The sequence below is a fragment of the Lolium rigidum genome, chromosome 4 (assembly GCF_022539505.1).
Source record: "Lolium rigidum isolate FL_2022 chromosome 4, APGP_CSIRO_Lrig_0.1, whole genome shotgun sequence".
NCBI classification, from domain to species: domain Eukaryota; kingdom Viridiplantae; phylum Streptophyta; class Magnoliopsida; order Poales; family Poaceae; genus Lolium; species Lolium rigidum.
Genome location: NC_061511.1, coordinates 126,025,089 through 126,040,993, shown reverse-complemented (window position 1 = coordinate 126,040,993; position 15,905 = coordinate 126,025,089). Strand labels below are relative to the sequence as shown.

The following is a 15,905-nucleotide window of genomic DNA, read 5'->3' as shown; positions in this document are numbered from 1 at the left end:
ACGCCACGCATAAGGCCAATCACACCATCCGGTCCAATAAGGCAACTATGCGTATTTCTGTAATTTTCTCTTTTGGCCCATAAGACCCAAACTCCATGGTCCACACGCACAGATTCTCTCTCTTCCTTACCATTTGCAAATGCCCAACTGAGAGCGCAGTGCACTGACGCCATAAAGAAATGGCGACCACCATGCTGCCGCCTCCCACTCCCCGCGGCGTCTTCTCGCCGCGCTGCTCGCTCCAGGCCCCGGCCCGGGTGCCGGACGGGGCTCCCCACAGCCGCCATGCCCCGCCGCACCGCGCGCGACCGGCAGCCGCGGCCTACGCCAAGGAGATTGGCGCATGCGTGCGGGCGCGGCGCTGGCGCGCGGCGTGCGAGGCGTTCGCAGCCATGCGCGCCGCGGGGGCCTCGCCGGACAGGTTCCTCTTCCCGCAGGTGCTCCGCGCCTGCGCCGGGGCGGGCGTGCCCCGCCTCGCCGCCGCCGCGCACGCGCTCGCCGCCAAGGCCGGCCCCCCGCTCGCGGAGGACGCCGTGGTGGGCAACGCGGTCGTCGCCATGTACGCCGCGCTCGGGGACGTCGGCGCCGCGCGCGCCGCGTTCGCGTCCCTCCCCGAACCCGACGTCGTCGCATGGACCGCTCTCGTGGGCGCTCACGCCAACGCCGGGGAGCTCGACCATGCCTTCGAGCTCTTCCAATCCATGCAGGCCAGCGGCGTGCAGCCCGATGTGATTTCATGGAACACGCTTGTCTCCGGGTTCGCCAGAAACGGCGACATCGGTGCCGCGCTGGATCTGTTCGACGAAATGCGGCTCAGGGGCGTCAAGCCGCGGGTCAGTTCCTGGAACTGCATCATCTCCGGCTGTGTGCAGAACGCGCGTTACGATGAGGCCTTCGACATCTTCCTGGAGATGTGCGAGACTGAGATGCCCGACGCAGTGACTGTCGCTAGCATACTCCCTGCTTGCACCGGCCTGATGGCGCTGGGCGTTGGAAAGCAGCTGCATTCTTACGTCGTACGCTGCGGAATCCAATTGAACGTCTACATAGGTTCCTCTTTGATCGGCATGTACTCACAGTGCGGGGAGTCTGCTTACGCGAGAAGCGTGTTTTCCGCCATTGACGGGGAGAGAAACGTCACGGTATGGAATGAGTTGATTCAGTCATATATGAGTGACGGGAGAATGGACAAGGCGTGTGAAGCTTTTAACTTGATGCAGCAGGATGGACTTAAGCCCGACACCGTCACGTATAACATCTTCATTGCTGCGTATGCTAGAGCAGGTCAGAAAGAACTAGCAAGTGAACTCTTGTCAGCCATGATCAATGCCAGCTTGAAGCCTAATGTGATCTCAGTGAATGCTTTAATATCCGGGTTTTATCACTTTGGCCTCTGTGCTGATGCACTGGAAGTTTTCAGATACATGCAGCTCTTGAACACTGCAGAGGCAAAGTACTGGACATTTCTTGATGATAGCTGCCCCATTCAGCCAAACAGTACTTCACTTACTAGTGTCCTCTCCCTGTTGACAGACCTCAAGTTAGATCGTCTCGGGAAGCAAGTACATTGCTATGCTCTAAGGAGTGGTTTGACGTCAAACGTATTTGTTTCCAGCAAATTGGTTGACCTTTATGGTAAAGCTGGTGATATGGTATCTGCTGCTAATGTCTTCCAGGGAATCAGGAATAAGAATGTTGTCACATGGAATAGTCTGCTAGCAGCTTACAAGCATAACAAGAAGCCAGAACTTGCTTTGAAACTATTCTATGAAATGCTCGACTCTGATTTACTTCCTAACTTGGTTACAGTGCAGATAGCTCTTTTGTCTTCTGGAATGACAATGGCGTTGGGGTATGGGAGAGAACTGCATGGTTACATACAGAAAAACTGGCCTCATGGTTATCCAGATACTCTTGCAAGTGCACTAATAGATATGTACGGGAAATGTGGTAAGATTGAGGATGCTAGGTTTGTTTTTGAGCGCAGTGGTGAAAAGGATGTAGCAGTATGGAATGCAATGATGTGTTGCTACTTGCTTCATAGGATGCCCAGAGATGTTAAAGAATTGTTCAGAACACTTGAACAATCTAGAATTCAACCGGATCCTGTTACTTTCATCATACTTCTTTCAGCTTGTAAGCAAGAAGGTTCCATGGAAGAAGCCCGGGACTATTTCTACAGTATGGAAGATTTATATGGCATAAAACCAACTTTAAAACACTATACCTGCATGGTTGACATCATGGGAACAGCTGGTTTATTGGAGGAATCACTAGAACTTATCCAGAAGATGCCACATGAGCTGGACGCGTGCCTATGGTCTACTGTTCTCAAAGCTTGTAAGCTTCACTCAAATTTGGAGGTTGCGGCTAAGGCTGCAAAATCTCTTTTTGAGCTTGAACCAAATAACACTTCAAACTACATGCTGCTTTCCAATATATATGCCAACAATGGTTTGTGGGATTCAACTGAATCTGTGAGGGATGCTATGACAGAGCAAGGGTTGCATGTCGAGAGACAATGTAGCTGGCTATATCTCGGCACAAGTGTGGATTCTTTTGAGGCTGGAGATTTGTCTCATCCTGCTTTTGAGAATATTTTGAGTACATGGAAGGACGTGGCTAGTAGGATGGAACAGTCTGGGTATGCCCCTCAAGACAATGAGCCCTATTGCAATGTAGAAGTTGATCCACTGTCATGCCACCACACCGAACGGATTGCGGTGTGCTATGGACTTATTTCCATGTGTGGTCATGAACCGATACGGATCTTGAAGAACTTTCGAATGTGCAAAGAATGTCATTCCTCAATCAAATTTATCTCAAGAGATAAGAACCGGGAGATATTGATTTCAGATGGTTGCACCTATCACCATTTTAACGATGGCTCATGCAGCTGTGGAGATATGTGGTAAATGAAGAGTTGGTTTGCCACGAAAATACTGGCTCATAGACCATGAAAAACTACAGCAACATCTGATATGGGTGATAAGGGCAATCAGTGACACCATCTTGACCGTCAAAAAGAAAAGGGAGCCATATTGAACCCCTGGGCTCAAATATGGTGTGGTTTATGGGAGGCTGAAAGCCTGCAGCTTTTGCCAAGATCCGAGGGGAAAAGGGGCAATGGCCAGAACTCTGTTGAAGGTTAAAGGAAGTGAAGATATATGTTACACAGATATCCAGTAAAAGCAATGCATATGTACTTCATGATTGGCTCATATCACTGATAGCTTGTTGATGATGGTGGCGAGGATAGTCATTCTACAAGTAGATGATGGTCTGGAACTCTGGATGGAAAGCAGGTAACCCTAGCACGGAATATGCTATGTAAGCATCCATCTGTCTGATATACAACTGTACTACGGGACATAGAGCCCCCCTTCTCCTTCTCTCTCGGTCTCTCTCGAAAAGCTCTCGTCTGGTTCTCTCCTCTGCACAGCCGGGCCGGACCGGAGCCACTCTCGCCGGCGATGCTGGCTGGAGTAGGCAAAGGAAGGGCGCCGGTAGTAGTATTAGGGCCTGTTTTAGTGTAGGTTTACCCTTAGTGGAGATTGGGAGTAGGTCGCTGGATCTCATCGGCCAGATCTGGTGCGCCCTGTGCTCCGGCGTCCTCGCGGCTCAGCTCTGGTGGCTAGAGCTGTGGCCTGGGAGGATGATGGAGCTAGGCATCTCCCCCAATAAGGCCGTCTTCCCCGTCTTCTGGAGGCTAGTTGTGCTGGTGCTTCTCCGCGGCATCAGGCAGTCGCCGGCGATGCACGGCGTCAGGTTTCCAAGGTGGAAGCAAGGCGTGGTTTGCAGACCCGGTGAGGTCTTCTTCAATAAGCGGTTCATCGGTCTTCTCGCGCTACCGGAGTTCGCGGATGCTGCTCTCTCTTCGGCCGGCCGTGGAGGCGAGGAGAAGAGTAAGCTAGCTGAAGTGTTCTGCGGTGTTGGGGGAGGCTGGGGAGTTCGTGATACTGCGGCTGTTTGGAGTTCATCCTCGGCGGTCCAAGATTGGCAGCCGACTTTTGATGCTGGCGGGCAGCAACTCCAGAGCCTGGCGCTGGTGTTGCGTCAGGTTTTCTCCAACCTCCATCGGAGGCCCTATGGTGGACTCACGGCGGAGCTCATCCTCTTCACTGCACCAAGTGGTCTAGTCCCCGGTGCTGGTGGCGACGGCCGTCGCTTGAGTCCTGTGATCGTCGGCGGTGTAGGAGCACCCGATTGCTTTTTCTTCTATTTGTTCAGGGTCTATTCTGTAAAAGGTAGGGACCTGGTCCAAAATGTGCTGTTCTTGGAGGTTCCTTATGTATTCTGTACCACACCGCTTTATGTTTAATGCAGTATCCAGGCCCTTCGGGGCCTATCCCTGTTCAAAAAAAAAAAAAAAAAAAAAAAAGATATACAACTGTACTTCAAGGTTTGCAGTTTCTAGCCATTAAGGATAGGGTGACTAGTGCAGCGAGGGCCGAAATGTTGACTCGCTTGATATTTACTAGCCTACTTTGTTGAGACTGATTGTTCTTCAGTTTTCCAGCCTATCCATGCTCAAATAAAGAAACTTTTGATGATAGGGAATTCACAGGAAGATTCATGAGGTGATGGATCTTTTGCCTGGGTCAAGAGGGGAACAGCGTCGCGCATAATTTGCCAGCAACTCTGTTTATCACATAACTTGAGAAGTGCCAACTGGTTCACCAATACTGTTATTCCCGGGATTTGATCCAGTGAGGTTACACCTTAATAGGAGATAGTTGAGTTGTGGGGATGTCGCATGGTCCAGTTGTTGCATGCTCATCGGAGCTAATCGTGCATGCTTGTAATAACATTGATATCCCAGAAATCAATCTCGCCGTTCAAAAAAAACAAAGAATATGGTGAGTTGTGCTACACGGTCTTTGGTTCAAAGGAATTTCATATGAAAATTCTTATGGTTTTCAATCCAACAGACCAAACAAGATCTTATATTATAGGACAGAGGGAGTACTTTTTATTCATTCTAGAACGAAATTTTCCATCGAGTCAGCCCCATATAAAAATTCGTTTGTTCTTGTGACAACCATGTCATGCCTGTGGTGCAACAAAATAGGTTATGTTACGAATTTTTGTGTTTTTTAATTCCTGTAGGATTTACTATGGTAGTATATGCCATCATAATTTATGTTTTTCTTATCCCTATATTTTTAGAATTTTGCAAACAAAGAGACCCTAACTAATTTTCTACCTATTCTCTCTTCATCTTCTATCTGTGTTACCTGCTAGGTGATATTATTGCCTGATGTCTCTATCCGTAGAGAAAGACACAAAGAGGGAACATATACATCAGAAGCACCACTCTTCTTCGGTACAAACCTGCAGTACATTCCTCAGGGGTGAGACTCCAGCAGTCTTGAGACCTCTATCCCAGGCTAAACCTCATTGGTCCAAAATATGTTTACAAATTTTCGCTTCTTACAATAAACACCAGATCTGTTTACAAAATAACACTTTAACAAATAGACCAGAAGCACCTAACTGAAGCTGAACATTCAAAAGGCTTTATTTCCTAACCATGCTAGAGAACGAACATCAACTGACATCACAGAATCTGTAGAGACAAAAAAGAAGAGGCTTGAGCTTAGTCTTCTAGATGCTTTGCCATATGCTGAAAAATAATCTATCTTCACGTGGGTAGGGGACTAGAAATTCTATTTCTGGAGCAGCAATACTGAATTGTGTATTTGGAGGGAGCAGCTGAGCTTGCTTCTTGGCTTCTGAGCTGCAGATGCTGATGGTGCCAAAGAAACTCAAAAGACTACATTACGTGGAGTCCTGCGAGCCTCCTGGTAACCACAATTTCTTCCGGATTATGAATATCATTTCATTCTCCTCGGATTCCGAACTGGACTCAGCATCCACAACAGTTACTGCCTCCCAGTGAAGTGCATTAAGATACTTCTTGATGAATGCAATGACAGGGGCCTTGTCTCTCACAATGATAAAACCAGTTGGCCTGAGGATGCGGTCCATTTCAAGGAGCAGATCTTCAGCACTGCAACCTCTTTTATCAAGGTCCGAGAAGACTGTCCACGCATGCAGAAGATCATATGTTCGAGGATAAGTAGAGAATGCCTCACACCTGCAAATACATCATTGTATTTAAGTACAACTGTCAACAAACTTGCCAGCAACAATCCGAAACTGTATAATTCACCACACACAAAATTGCAAACAATTGATAATAACATTGCAGAGAAATCATGAACCCTTCACCTGGTCGAGAAAAATGAGTTGGTAACTCAAGAGTATTCACCATTCCTATATTATCGTGGAAACTAATCGTATGTCTTGAAAGCCTAGAGAAGGACTTCCAGTTGTGTGTGTCATATGACTAAACTTAGTAAGTGCATAGTAGCACTACAATGAATGGAAGTGCTAAAGTGCAACACAGTGTACTGGTGTATGCTTTCAGAAATAAGACCCTAAAGGAAAAAAGGCTGAGGTAAACCCAATATGTTAGCAGTATTGGCCAAACCAACCCAACCAATTTTGTTTTGATAGCAGCATATCTGAGATGAAAGCTGGGCAGGTAGCACCATAGCATAATGGACCTACTGATCTCACAAGGTTCTTTCCTGGAACTTATTGGGGTGTCACTCATACAATACAAGGGGTAAATTATAGTGGAGAATATTCCCTGCCAGAGCAATGGAGGGTTTTATCCTAAGTGTTTTAATGGTACATGAGCACCTCAGCCATTGCTGAACAAGGTTAGCAGCACTGTTTCAACTATAATGCCTTATTTTTAGCACATGATAAAACCTTATTAATGCGTTGCGGACACAAAAATTAAAAGCTCCTTGCAAGTACTAAATCTATGTATCTAACAAGACCATGGCCCAAAGACACCATTCATCTCAAATGGAAATCCCTTATGTGAACTGAGGCATACCAGTCATGATTAGAGCCTATGAGCCCTCTGTCATAGATAATCTTAAGAGTGCTTGGTCCATCATGGGGCACAGCATTCATCACCCATACATCCTTTTCCTTGAGAGCAGCAGCAAATGATCCAAAGTTTGCTTTCATGTCCATGATGTTTCTAATACTGTCTGGTTTTACCTTCGGGCTCAACAAGTTCCAGTAATTATCTACTCTTTGCTGCCACATTTCCTGTACAAAAAGATTTTGTCAGTGATCCTTGCTGAGTTGTTAGCACCCAACGAAATTCTGAAGACACTAGATGATAATAAGATCAACTTACTGTATCCTTTTCAAACGTGTCAGCTGTAACATACAAATCAGCGAGACGGGGAGGTGGGGTTGTTAATCGAGCAGGCCAAGGAGCCAATCCACTTCCTCCATCCCTGTGCATTTCTGCAAATATACAGTCAATCGTTACTTCGCTGAGATGCAAATTAGCTGCAAAATGTAGTGAAGAAAAAGAAAAGATATGGTATGTCTCCATGTGTTTCTATTACTGACAAGCATGACAAGTATGGGGGAGTGGAGATCAGAAGGCTACGTTCATTCTGCTCTAAATGATCATAAACCATCCTATTACCCCCTTTAGTGTAATCAACTTGGTTATTATTTTGATTCCCAGATTCCAACATTACCTGAAAGCATGGTGGGAGAGGGAAAAAGAAGGGATACAAGATAAACGGAAGATCCTTTGCTTACAAGTACTGACAAGTGAATGGTGTGCCTATGCATGTGTGTGTGCTTTCTTTTAGATAAAAAAGAAGGATGCATCCTTTCGGCACTCAATGACTATAGATCATAACATTACTGCCCTGATGGCTGATGTAACCGGATATCATCAAGGCGGCAGAAGGGTGTAGCTGAGTATGCACTACATGTGGTCGCTGAGCAGCAGAATATATTTGAATCTTATCCTAGTGGGTGCAGTGAGCAGATAAATAACATCTCATTATCAGATATCATGTGTCCATTCCTAATTGATTCTATACCAACAGCTGATGTTTCTATGACTCAAAATATCTTCTCCAATACTCACTAAGAGTTCAACATTAATCTAACGTTGCCAACTAGTTTGAAGTAAGCAAAAAAGCACTAGAAAAGCATGACAATATCGAGTATCCAGCCAGTAGGTAAGCAACAAAAGGAAGCAACCAAAGACTGGAACAGGACAATCACTCACGTTCTGGATATGGAGTAATGCAAGCTTCCATTGTCACTCCCCATACTGAATCCGGATCATCACCGCTTTTGCATAGAGGTGGATTTGTACCACGCGGCCGACTTCTGTAGCAATCATTGTTCAGAGGCTTGACCCAAATAACTGTCTGGTTCTTTTTCTCTGCAATTGTCCAGCACATCCTTTCTGCAAGGGAACTCATTTCTTTCCAGATTCTACGATCCTCCTCATCCTGTGCGTATGCTTCCGGAGATGAATATGCAAAATAACCTCCAGGCCTGAGTAATCTATCTAGTTCAAGCATAAGAATTCCATCTCTTTGAAGCCAGTCGATCCTGCAACGGGAACAGTGGGCTAATTCAAACGATCTACTGGGGTATGGAAGCCTTTTTGTTCCCAGAACACCAAGATATGCAGGTATCCCCCTTTCAAGAGCAAATTGGATCTGGTTCTGATGTACATCATTTGGTGCCAAAGACATAGCGATGACATTAGACGAGAGAAGATATCCTCCAAAACTAGCCACTCCACAGCCAACATCAAGAACTGTACGAAGCATTCCCTCATTGTTTATAATGTTATCTTTGAAGTTTAGCATCTGTCAAATAGTAGAAGAGATGAATCACAACAGTGAAGCTGAACAGTGCATGGTACTCAAATATGTGTAGTGTATTTTGAGCGGAGCATTGTTCTCAAGACATGCAAACATACTTACATTTGCAATGTTTGCAATATATTTGTCAGCTCCATTATGAAAATGTGTTCCACCGCCTGGAAACTTAATTTTTTCACCTGCGTCAATCATCCAGTTCTGGTCTGACTTCTCTTTTGCAAGGTGAGTGTGAGGAATATTTGCTTTCCACACTATATCACGACTTTTTGGCCATTTTATGGGAACCTGCAAAACAAAGATTCATGACTCTAATGTGGTGGCTTAGTCAAGGTCTAGTTAAACAGAACCATAGGTCAGCAGGAGGTAATAGTAATACAAGGTCCAGCTCCACAGCAGGAACAGGCCAACTACATCTAAACTCTACAGGCATAGGACATATTCTTGACCACATGATGTATGATCACAAAATTAAGTGGTTTTTTTTAATTAAGGTTGAAATGATTAGTGTGTGAACCCAACACCAGCAACATTGTCGCACCGCGACAGAATCGAAATACTGTAAAGAGATGACCAGAAAAAAAAGGATAATCCTGTGACCTTATAGCCGTGTGGTGGGGGAATCAGGCAATTAAAGCGTCGCTCAGGAGGAGGGCAATGCCGCTCATAGTGCTCCATCAGGTTTAAATCCAGCTTCAACCTCATCTGAAATATCAAATTCCTATCCAAGCAGGGGATCAGCTCAGAGTGCCGGTCATCGCATGCCTAGACACCAAAGGGAAGAAAAGACATCCACAGTTATATAAACACACAGTACAGATTATCGACAGACAACTGATTACTGGTTCTGAACACTCACAGGGAAGCTCTTGAGCTTAACATCACTTGCTTCGCCAGTCCCAAAGATTGATTCGTCTAAGCCATCGTCTCCATCCGCATCGCTGCCCCATCCGAGCGACCGCGTGAACTTGGTCCCATACTCCAGCGCCGCGCTCCCGGCCTGCCCTCCGTTGGAGCCCGAGAAATAGAGGAAGAGGAGGCAGAGGCACGCAACCATCACGCACAACAGCACGATGGGCCTCTTGCTCTGCCCCCCGTCATTTCTCCCCCTCATCTCGAAGGATCCCAAATCCTAGTACTAGTAGTTCCACTCTAGTATGATAGACTGTCCTCAAGATTCATAAAGGAGCGGAGAAATTGTAGCGTTCTTGGATGCAGGGATCTGCAGGAAACCAAAAAGAAGCCATTAGACCACTATAACTATGTAGCAGAAAGCCAAGGCAGTTGAAGGAAGCGAACCAAAACTGAGATAGACACCGGAAGGGGGGAAGGAAGATGGAAGCCCCCCAAGAACTGAAATCCTTGGGACGAGTTAAATGCTCCCACCCAAATCCCCAGACTGGTGCGAGACGGAGGATGAAAATTCCCCGAATAAGTATGCAAACTTCCCGTGCCCTCCAATGGTAGGCGGGCGAGCGGCAGTCGTAAAGAGTGAAGTGGGGGGCAGATCACGAAGAGGAAAGAGCAGCACTTGCTAGTACTTTAAATAAAGCTGGAGTATTTTACTCGCAGATTCTGATCTGCGGAGCGGGCTTGGAATTCGGTTCATCGGCAAACACAAGCTCTCGTGCGAAGCGACTGGATTAGGCAGCCAAGCATAAGCCGGAAAGAAAGAAAAAAGCTTCGATTTGACGACCGAATGGAAACGCGAGCAGCGTGAAAGACAGCGACGGGCACTGCCGGCTGCTACAATCCTACCACCGCTCCACTCGGAGAAGACGGCTGAGTGCGTCCGGCGCGAGGCCAGCAGCAGCGGGTTAAAAATCCCCCGGAGTTCCAAATCGACCGCGGCTTCTAAGCCAAAACAACCAGCCAAATCCCAACAAACGCGACGAATAGAAACGAACCAGTAGCAGAAAAACCCAAACGCGAATCCCGCCAGACGCGACAGGGAGCGCGCAAAGCCCCCAAAATCCGCCCGCTTTCGGTTGGCTACTAGCCTGCCGCCGTTCCTCTGGGAAGTTAACCAGACATCGCAGCCGCGGGGCTGAGGTCGAGCGCATCGACGGGGAGAGCGAGAGGAGGGGGGAGAGCAGAATGCTGTGGGGGGAGAAGCAACGCACCCTCGCGCGGATCCCGTGCGCTTGGCTGCCGCCGCAGGCGCTCGTCGGCTCCGGTCGCAGGACGGGGCGGGGCAGCGGAGCGGAAGGCCTCGACTTGCGGGGGGCTGAGAGAGAGAGCGAAGCAGGGAAGACGCCGGGAGAGGGGGGCTTCACTCTTGGTGGCTCGTGTTAATGGTGGTGGCAGTAAGATCCGAGAGATAATTAGCAGGCGCGTGTTAACCACTTTATTTATGAACAGGCCACGGTACACGAGGCGCTGTTTTATTAGCAAGCGGAGGGAATGTGCCCGTGCCGTGCGCGTCGTGGTGAGAAGATGCACCTTGCGTCGGCAGCGGCATCCGCCCAGCGTTATTGCTGGAGCCGAGAGTAGCTCCCTTCATGCAGCAGAGATGCCAATATCATAGCCTCAATAATAATTTGGACTTGTTCAAAAAAAAAGTGATCCAAAATCAAGTGAAACTCACAATAGAAAATGAAATGCAGGTCAAGTTTTGAAATAGCAATTTAAAGTATGGGTCGGTCAACACATCCGGCCACCAAATCGCCATCATAGTCTGGCTACAAAGAATAAAGGTAACTTGTGCTTCATGGCCAAATAGATCAATGAATGGTGTGAGCACCTCTATCACATCCGGCTCCTTGATCATCGGCAGCTCCACGGTCTCCAGTTTGTCCACGCTCATCGGCGGCTCCGCCATCACTAGTGATGTTGTCGCTGCCATGCACGTCGATGCCGCCGGCCGATGTTGCCATGGTCGTCATTTCCGCGAACGCTTGGGCAACCATCACCTTGCTGATGCACTCGCGGTACATCTCGTGTCATGCTCTCGCCTATTTGCTTCTTTGCGTCATCTTGGCCATTGCAATGTGTTCATTCGTGGCCTTCATCATGTCGGCTTCCACCTTCTCCCCCTCAACCACAACTTTACCGACTGACATGGGTATAGCATATTGGGTACTCGATATTTATCAACCCTGCCGCGGATCCAAGAAAGATAGTACAAAGTCCATGAAGCCCAAGAAGAGTCCAAGACTAGAAACTAGATGGAATTAGGCAAGTATTAGCCAAATCGGGTAAACCGAGATATGTCATCGTAACCGACCTAGGGATGGACTCTGAGACCTAGCCCACTATACAAGGGCTAGGAGGAGCCACCGGGGAGGGCATCGAAATACCTGTAACACCACACATTGTCGCAAACCCTAATTCTAGTACAATCTCGATGACTTTAGCCTCCAATCTATTTTCGCCAGATGTCTAGTTTGTCTAACAAGTCTTCGAAACCACCATCTCTCCCTCTTTCCTAAAAACCCAAGTCCATACTCATGGGCATTGCCAAGGTTAACCCTCGTCACCGGCTTCCACCTTCTCCCCCTCAAGCCCCAACTTTACATCTTGCTTGTCCAACATGGCGACGTCCCTTTCACCCATCTCTTTGTTGTTGGAGGAAAAATATGAAACCATCTTCCCAATGGTAGCATCAAATCCGGCCAATGATGACGCTCCATTCCTCTCGGCCTTGGCCTTCTTGTTGCCGATTGGGAGATGGGCCGAGGGCGCCATGGAGGGGAGCGATCCATCTTCCTCATCGCCGGTACTTTGAGAGTGAGCCGGACCTTGTCCAATTTCTTCACACCTTGGAGATTCTTGAAGCAATGCATGAACACGAAATCATTGTCCTCGTTGTCGTCCTTGTACGTGGTGAGCGTGTCATACATCTAGCAAATAATATGGCATTGCATCAATACGTGAATATCAAATTCACATGTTCACAGGATGGGAGAGGCACTTACGTAGTCCACCATGGTCCTGCCATTCTCCTTCCTCGTTGTGACCTTCTCATAGTGGCCATGAAATTTGTTGCATGCTGCCTTGATGATCCCCCACGGATGCGACATAGCCGACTTGTTGCGGATCATGTGGGTCGAAGCATAATCACCAAATTTATTTCTCTAATTGAATCGATCGTAGATGCACTTGTAATACTTGTGGAGGTTTGGTTGGCGTCGGTGATGGGATCAAGGCTGCATGCCTTCCAATCTTCGATGAGGCATTCATCCTCCAACGACTTCCACCTCGGACCATGTGTCTCGGCCCTGCGTTTTCTTGTATTGTTAATGGCGCCGATCAACCACGTCGGCTTCTTCTTCCTCTTCACCCTCCTTTGCCATCATCTAGGACGGGCTAAGCATGCCCCCCGCCTTGGATCAGGTCATCCAAGATTTTGGTCTCCAAGGACCTGCACACATGCAAATTTTCAACATTTCGGCGCCCATTCATTACATTATACATGTATCGTATTCCGCAATGTGGCCTATACCTTGTCGTGGTCGTAACGTGTGCCAAACGTATTGTTGAACACACAACGGGTGTTGCTACTCTCGTTGAAGAGGCTACGAGGACAGACGGTGTCGTCGGTCACGTGCCCGCCTTCCTCACGCGATAGCAGACAAGTCGGTATAGGAACTATTGAGGTCGAGGTGGAAGCCCTCGCATCACGGCTCCGTCACAGGCGAGAACGCGGAGGTGTGATTGACTGTCACATCGCTATCACCGAACTTGGGGGGTGAAGGGCATCTGCGACAGCGGCGTCTCGGTGAAGAAGGTCGGTGATGACGAGGATGTGTTCCTTCTGAAGCCGTCAGCTTGGCCCCCGCGATTGCGTCCGGTGATGTGGAAGTTGGCGTTCACGCATTCGAATTACGCACCTCCGAGGCTGAGGCTGACTTGCGCTGATGCCTCCACAGGTGTTGCCTCGACGTGTGATACGTCTCAAACGTATCTATAATTTCTTATGTTCCATGCTACTTTTATGATGACACTCACATGTTTTATACACATTATATATCATTATTATGCATTTTCCGGCACTAACCTATTGACGAGATGCCGAAGAGCCGATTCTGTTGTTTTCTGCTGTTTTTGGTTTCAGAAATCCTACAAAGGAAATATTCTCGGAATTTGATGAAATCAACGCCCAGGGTCTTATTTTCCACGAAGCTTCCAGAAGACCGAAAGGATTACGAAGTGGGGCGACGAGGCGCCGCCACGCCAGGGCCGCGCGGCCAGGCTAGGGCCCGCGCCGCCCTGTTGTGTGGGGCCCTCGTGTCGCCCCTAAACCTGCCCTTCCGCCTACTTAAAGCCTTCGTCGCGAAAACCCCAGTACCGAGAGCCACGATACGGAAAACCTTCCAGAGACGCCGCCGCCAATCCCATCTCGGGGGATTCAGGAGATCGCCTCCGGCACCCTGCCGGAGAGGGGAATCATCTCCCGGAGGTCTCTTCATCACCATGATCGCCTCTGGATCGATGTGTGAGTAGTTCACCCCTGGACTATGGGTCCATAGCAGTAGCTAGATGGTTGTCTTCTCCTCATTGTGCTATCATGTTAGATCTTGTGAGCTGCCTATCATGATCAAGATCATCTATTTGTAATGCTACATGTTGTGTTTGTTGGGATCCGATGAATATTGAATACTATGTCAAGTTGATTATCAATCTATCATATATGTTATTTATGTTCTTGCATGCTCTCCGTTGCTAGTAGAGGCTCGGCCAAGTTGATACTTGTGACTCCAAGAGGGAGTATTTATGCTCGATAGTGGGTTCATGCCTCCATTGAATGCGGGACGATGACGAGAAAGTTCTAAGGTTGTGGATGTGATGTTGCCACTAGGGATAAAACATTGATGCTTTGTCTAAGGATATTTGTGTTGATTACATTACGCACCATACTTAATGCAATTGGCTGTTGTTTGCAACTTAATACTGGAAGGGGTTCGGATGATAACCTGAAGATGGACTTTTTAGGCATATATGCATGTTGGATAGCGGTCTATGTACTTTGTCGTAATTGAAAGAACATCTCATAGTACTCATCATGATATATATGTGCATTATGCCTTCTTGTTGTCAATTGCCCAAATGCCATTGTTCGCAACATGCGTTTATCTTACGGGAGAGACACCACTGAGCTGTGGACCCCGGTCCAATTCTTTACACATCAATACAATACATCTAATCTTTGTTTGCAGCAAGCGGTGAATTAAACTGACCTCTAACCATTCGTTGGGGCAAAGTACTTTGGTGTGTTGTAGGTTCACGTTGGCGCGGAATCCCTGGTGTTGCCTAACCACACTCCGCCACCAACAACCTTCCACGTGTTCCTTAATCTTGGTTGATAACCTTAGTTTCTTGCGAGAAAACTTCTTCTTTGTCGCATCACACCTTCCTCTTGGGGTTCCCAGAATGATGTCTTGCCGCCATCGATCCAGCATCCTTTCAACGGTGGCATCATCGTGCAGGTGACCTTTGTGGCTCACGTTTATTGTCATTACTCCGTCGTGGTCTTAAAGTCTGTCTCGGGGAGATGTGTCTTTAAAACATCGGGGTTGTAGGTTAGGCAAACAGATTCAGCTTCCTATCCTACTAGTGTGTTTTTTTTTTTTTTTTTTGTATCTCAGCTGAGCCTTTTGATTTAGTTCGATGAGATGTTTGGGGTATGGCTCCTTTGGCTAAAGGGAATATCGTCTATATTTTATTCATTGATGATTTTTCGGTACACCTGGTTGTTTTTATGGCTCATGATCAGGTACTCTGTTATCTGACTTTGCGGCTGCATGGTTAGGTACTTTCGATGTTCTGACTAATAAGTGTGTTTCATGCTGATTCTGCAGGTGAGTACTATCTGGGAAACTGGTGTCCTTCTTTGTCAGGCACCTCGCTCAATTCGTGTCGGCGCATACTCAAAATGGGTATATGCAGCGAGCACAAAGCATCAATCTTCTTGAGACTACTCGTGCTATGATGATTACTTCCTCCTTCATCGCATTTCTGGTAGGCTGTAGCTCTACGATCGACTTACCTCATTAACATTCAGCCTTGCTTTTGCCTTCAAGTGGCATGTCCTCTCAGGCGTCTACGTGCTGATTCTCAGTTACTCAGGCTATTCGTTTATTTGCTTGCATTTGCTATGTTCTCCTACCTCCTGAGCAGATGCACCAAACTGACCGCTCGGTCTGTTGATATGTTTTTTCTCGGATACGGTGA

General features: G+C 47.5%; 2 protein-coding genes across 4 annotated transcripts; one reads left to right on the top strand and one right to left on the bottom strand.

Annotated features, from left to right (window-relative positions):
* The first annotated feature begins 638 nt into the window (after positions 1 to 638).
* On the top strand, positions 639 to 3,281 carry LOC124705567 (pentatricopeptide repeat-containing protein At5g04780, mitochondrial-like). Its single transcript, XM_047237273.1, has one exon. It carries the CDS (start codon positions 702 to 704, stop codon positions 2,913 to 2,915), a length of 2,214 nt encoding a protein of 737 aa, XP_047093229.1. The 5' UTR covers positions 639 to 701; the 3' UTR covers positions 2,916 to 3,281.
* Positions 3,282 to 5,781: 2,500 nt separating this feature from the next.
* On the bottom strand, positions 5,782 to 10,926 carry LOC124705565 (probable methyltransferase PMT8). 3 transcript variants are annotated; one of them, XM_047237272.1, is made up of 8 exons: positions 10,856 to 10,926; positions 9,592 to 9,954; positions 9,333 to 9,497; positions 8,838 to 9,020; positions 8,126 to 8,720; positions 7,226 to 7,338; positions 6,914 to 7,134; positions 5,782 to 6,100 (listed from the first exon to the last, which is right to left on the bottom strand). In XM_047237272.1, exons 2-8 carry the CDS (start codon positions 9,844 to 9,846, stop codon positions 5,782 to 5,784), a joined length of 1,851 nt encoding a protein of 616 aa, XP_047093228.1. In that variant the 5' UTR covers positions 9,847 to 9,954; positions 10,856 to 10,926. The 3 variants fall into 3 exon arrangements, with proteins under 3 accessions (XP_047093228.1, XP_047093226.1, XP_047093227.1); XM_047237270.1 differs by lacking the exon at positions 10,856 to 10,926 and adding an exon at positions 10,032 to 10,269; XM_047237271.1 differs by lacking the exon at positions 10,856 to 10,926 and adding an exon at positions 10,050 to 10,269.
* Positions 10,927 to 15,905: the final 4,979 nt, after the last annotated feature.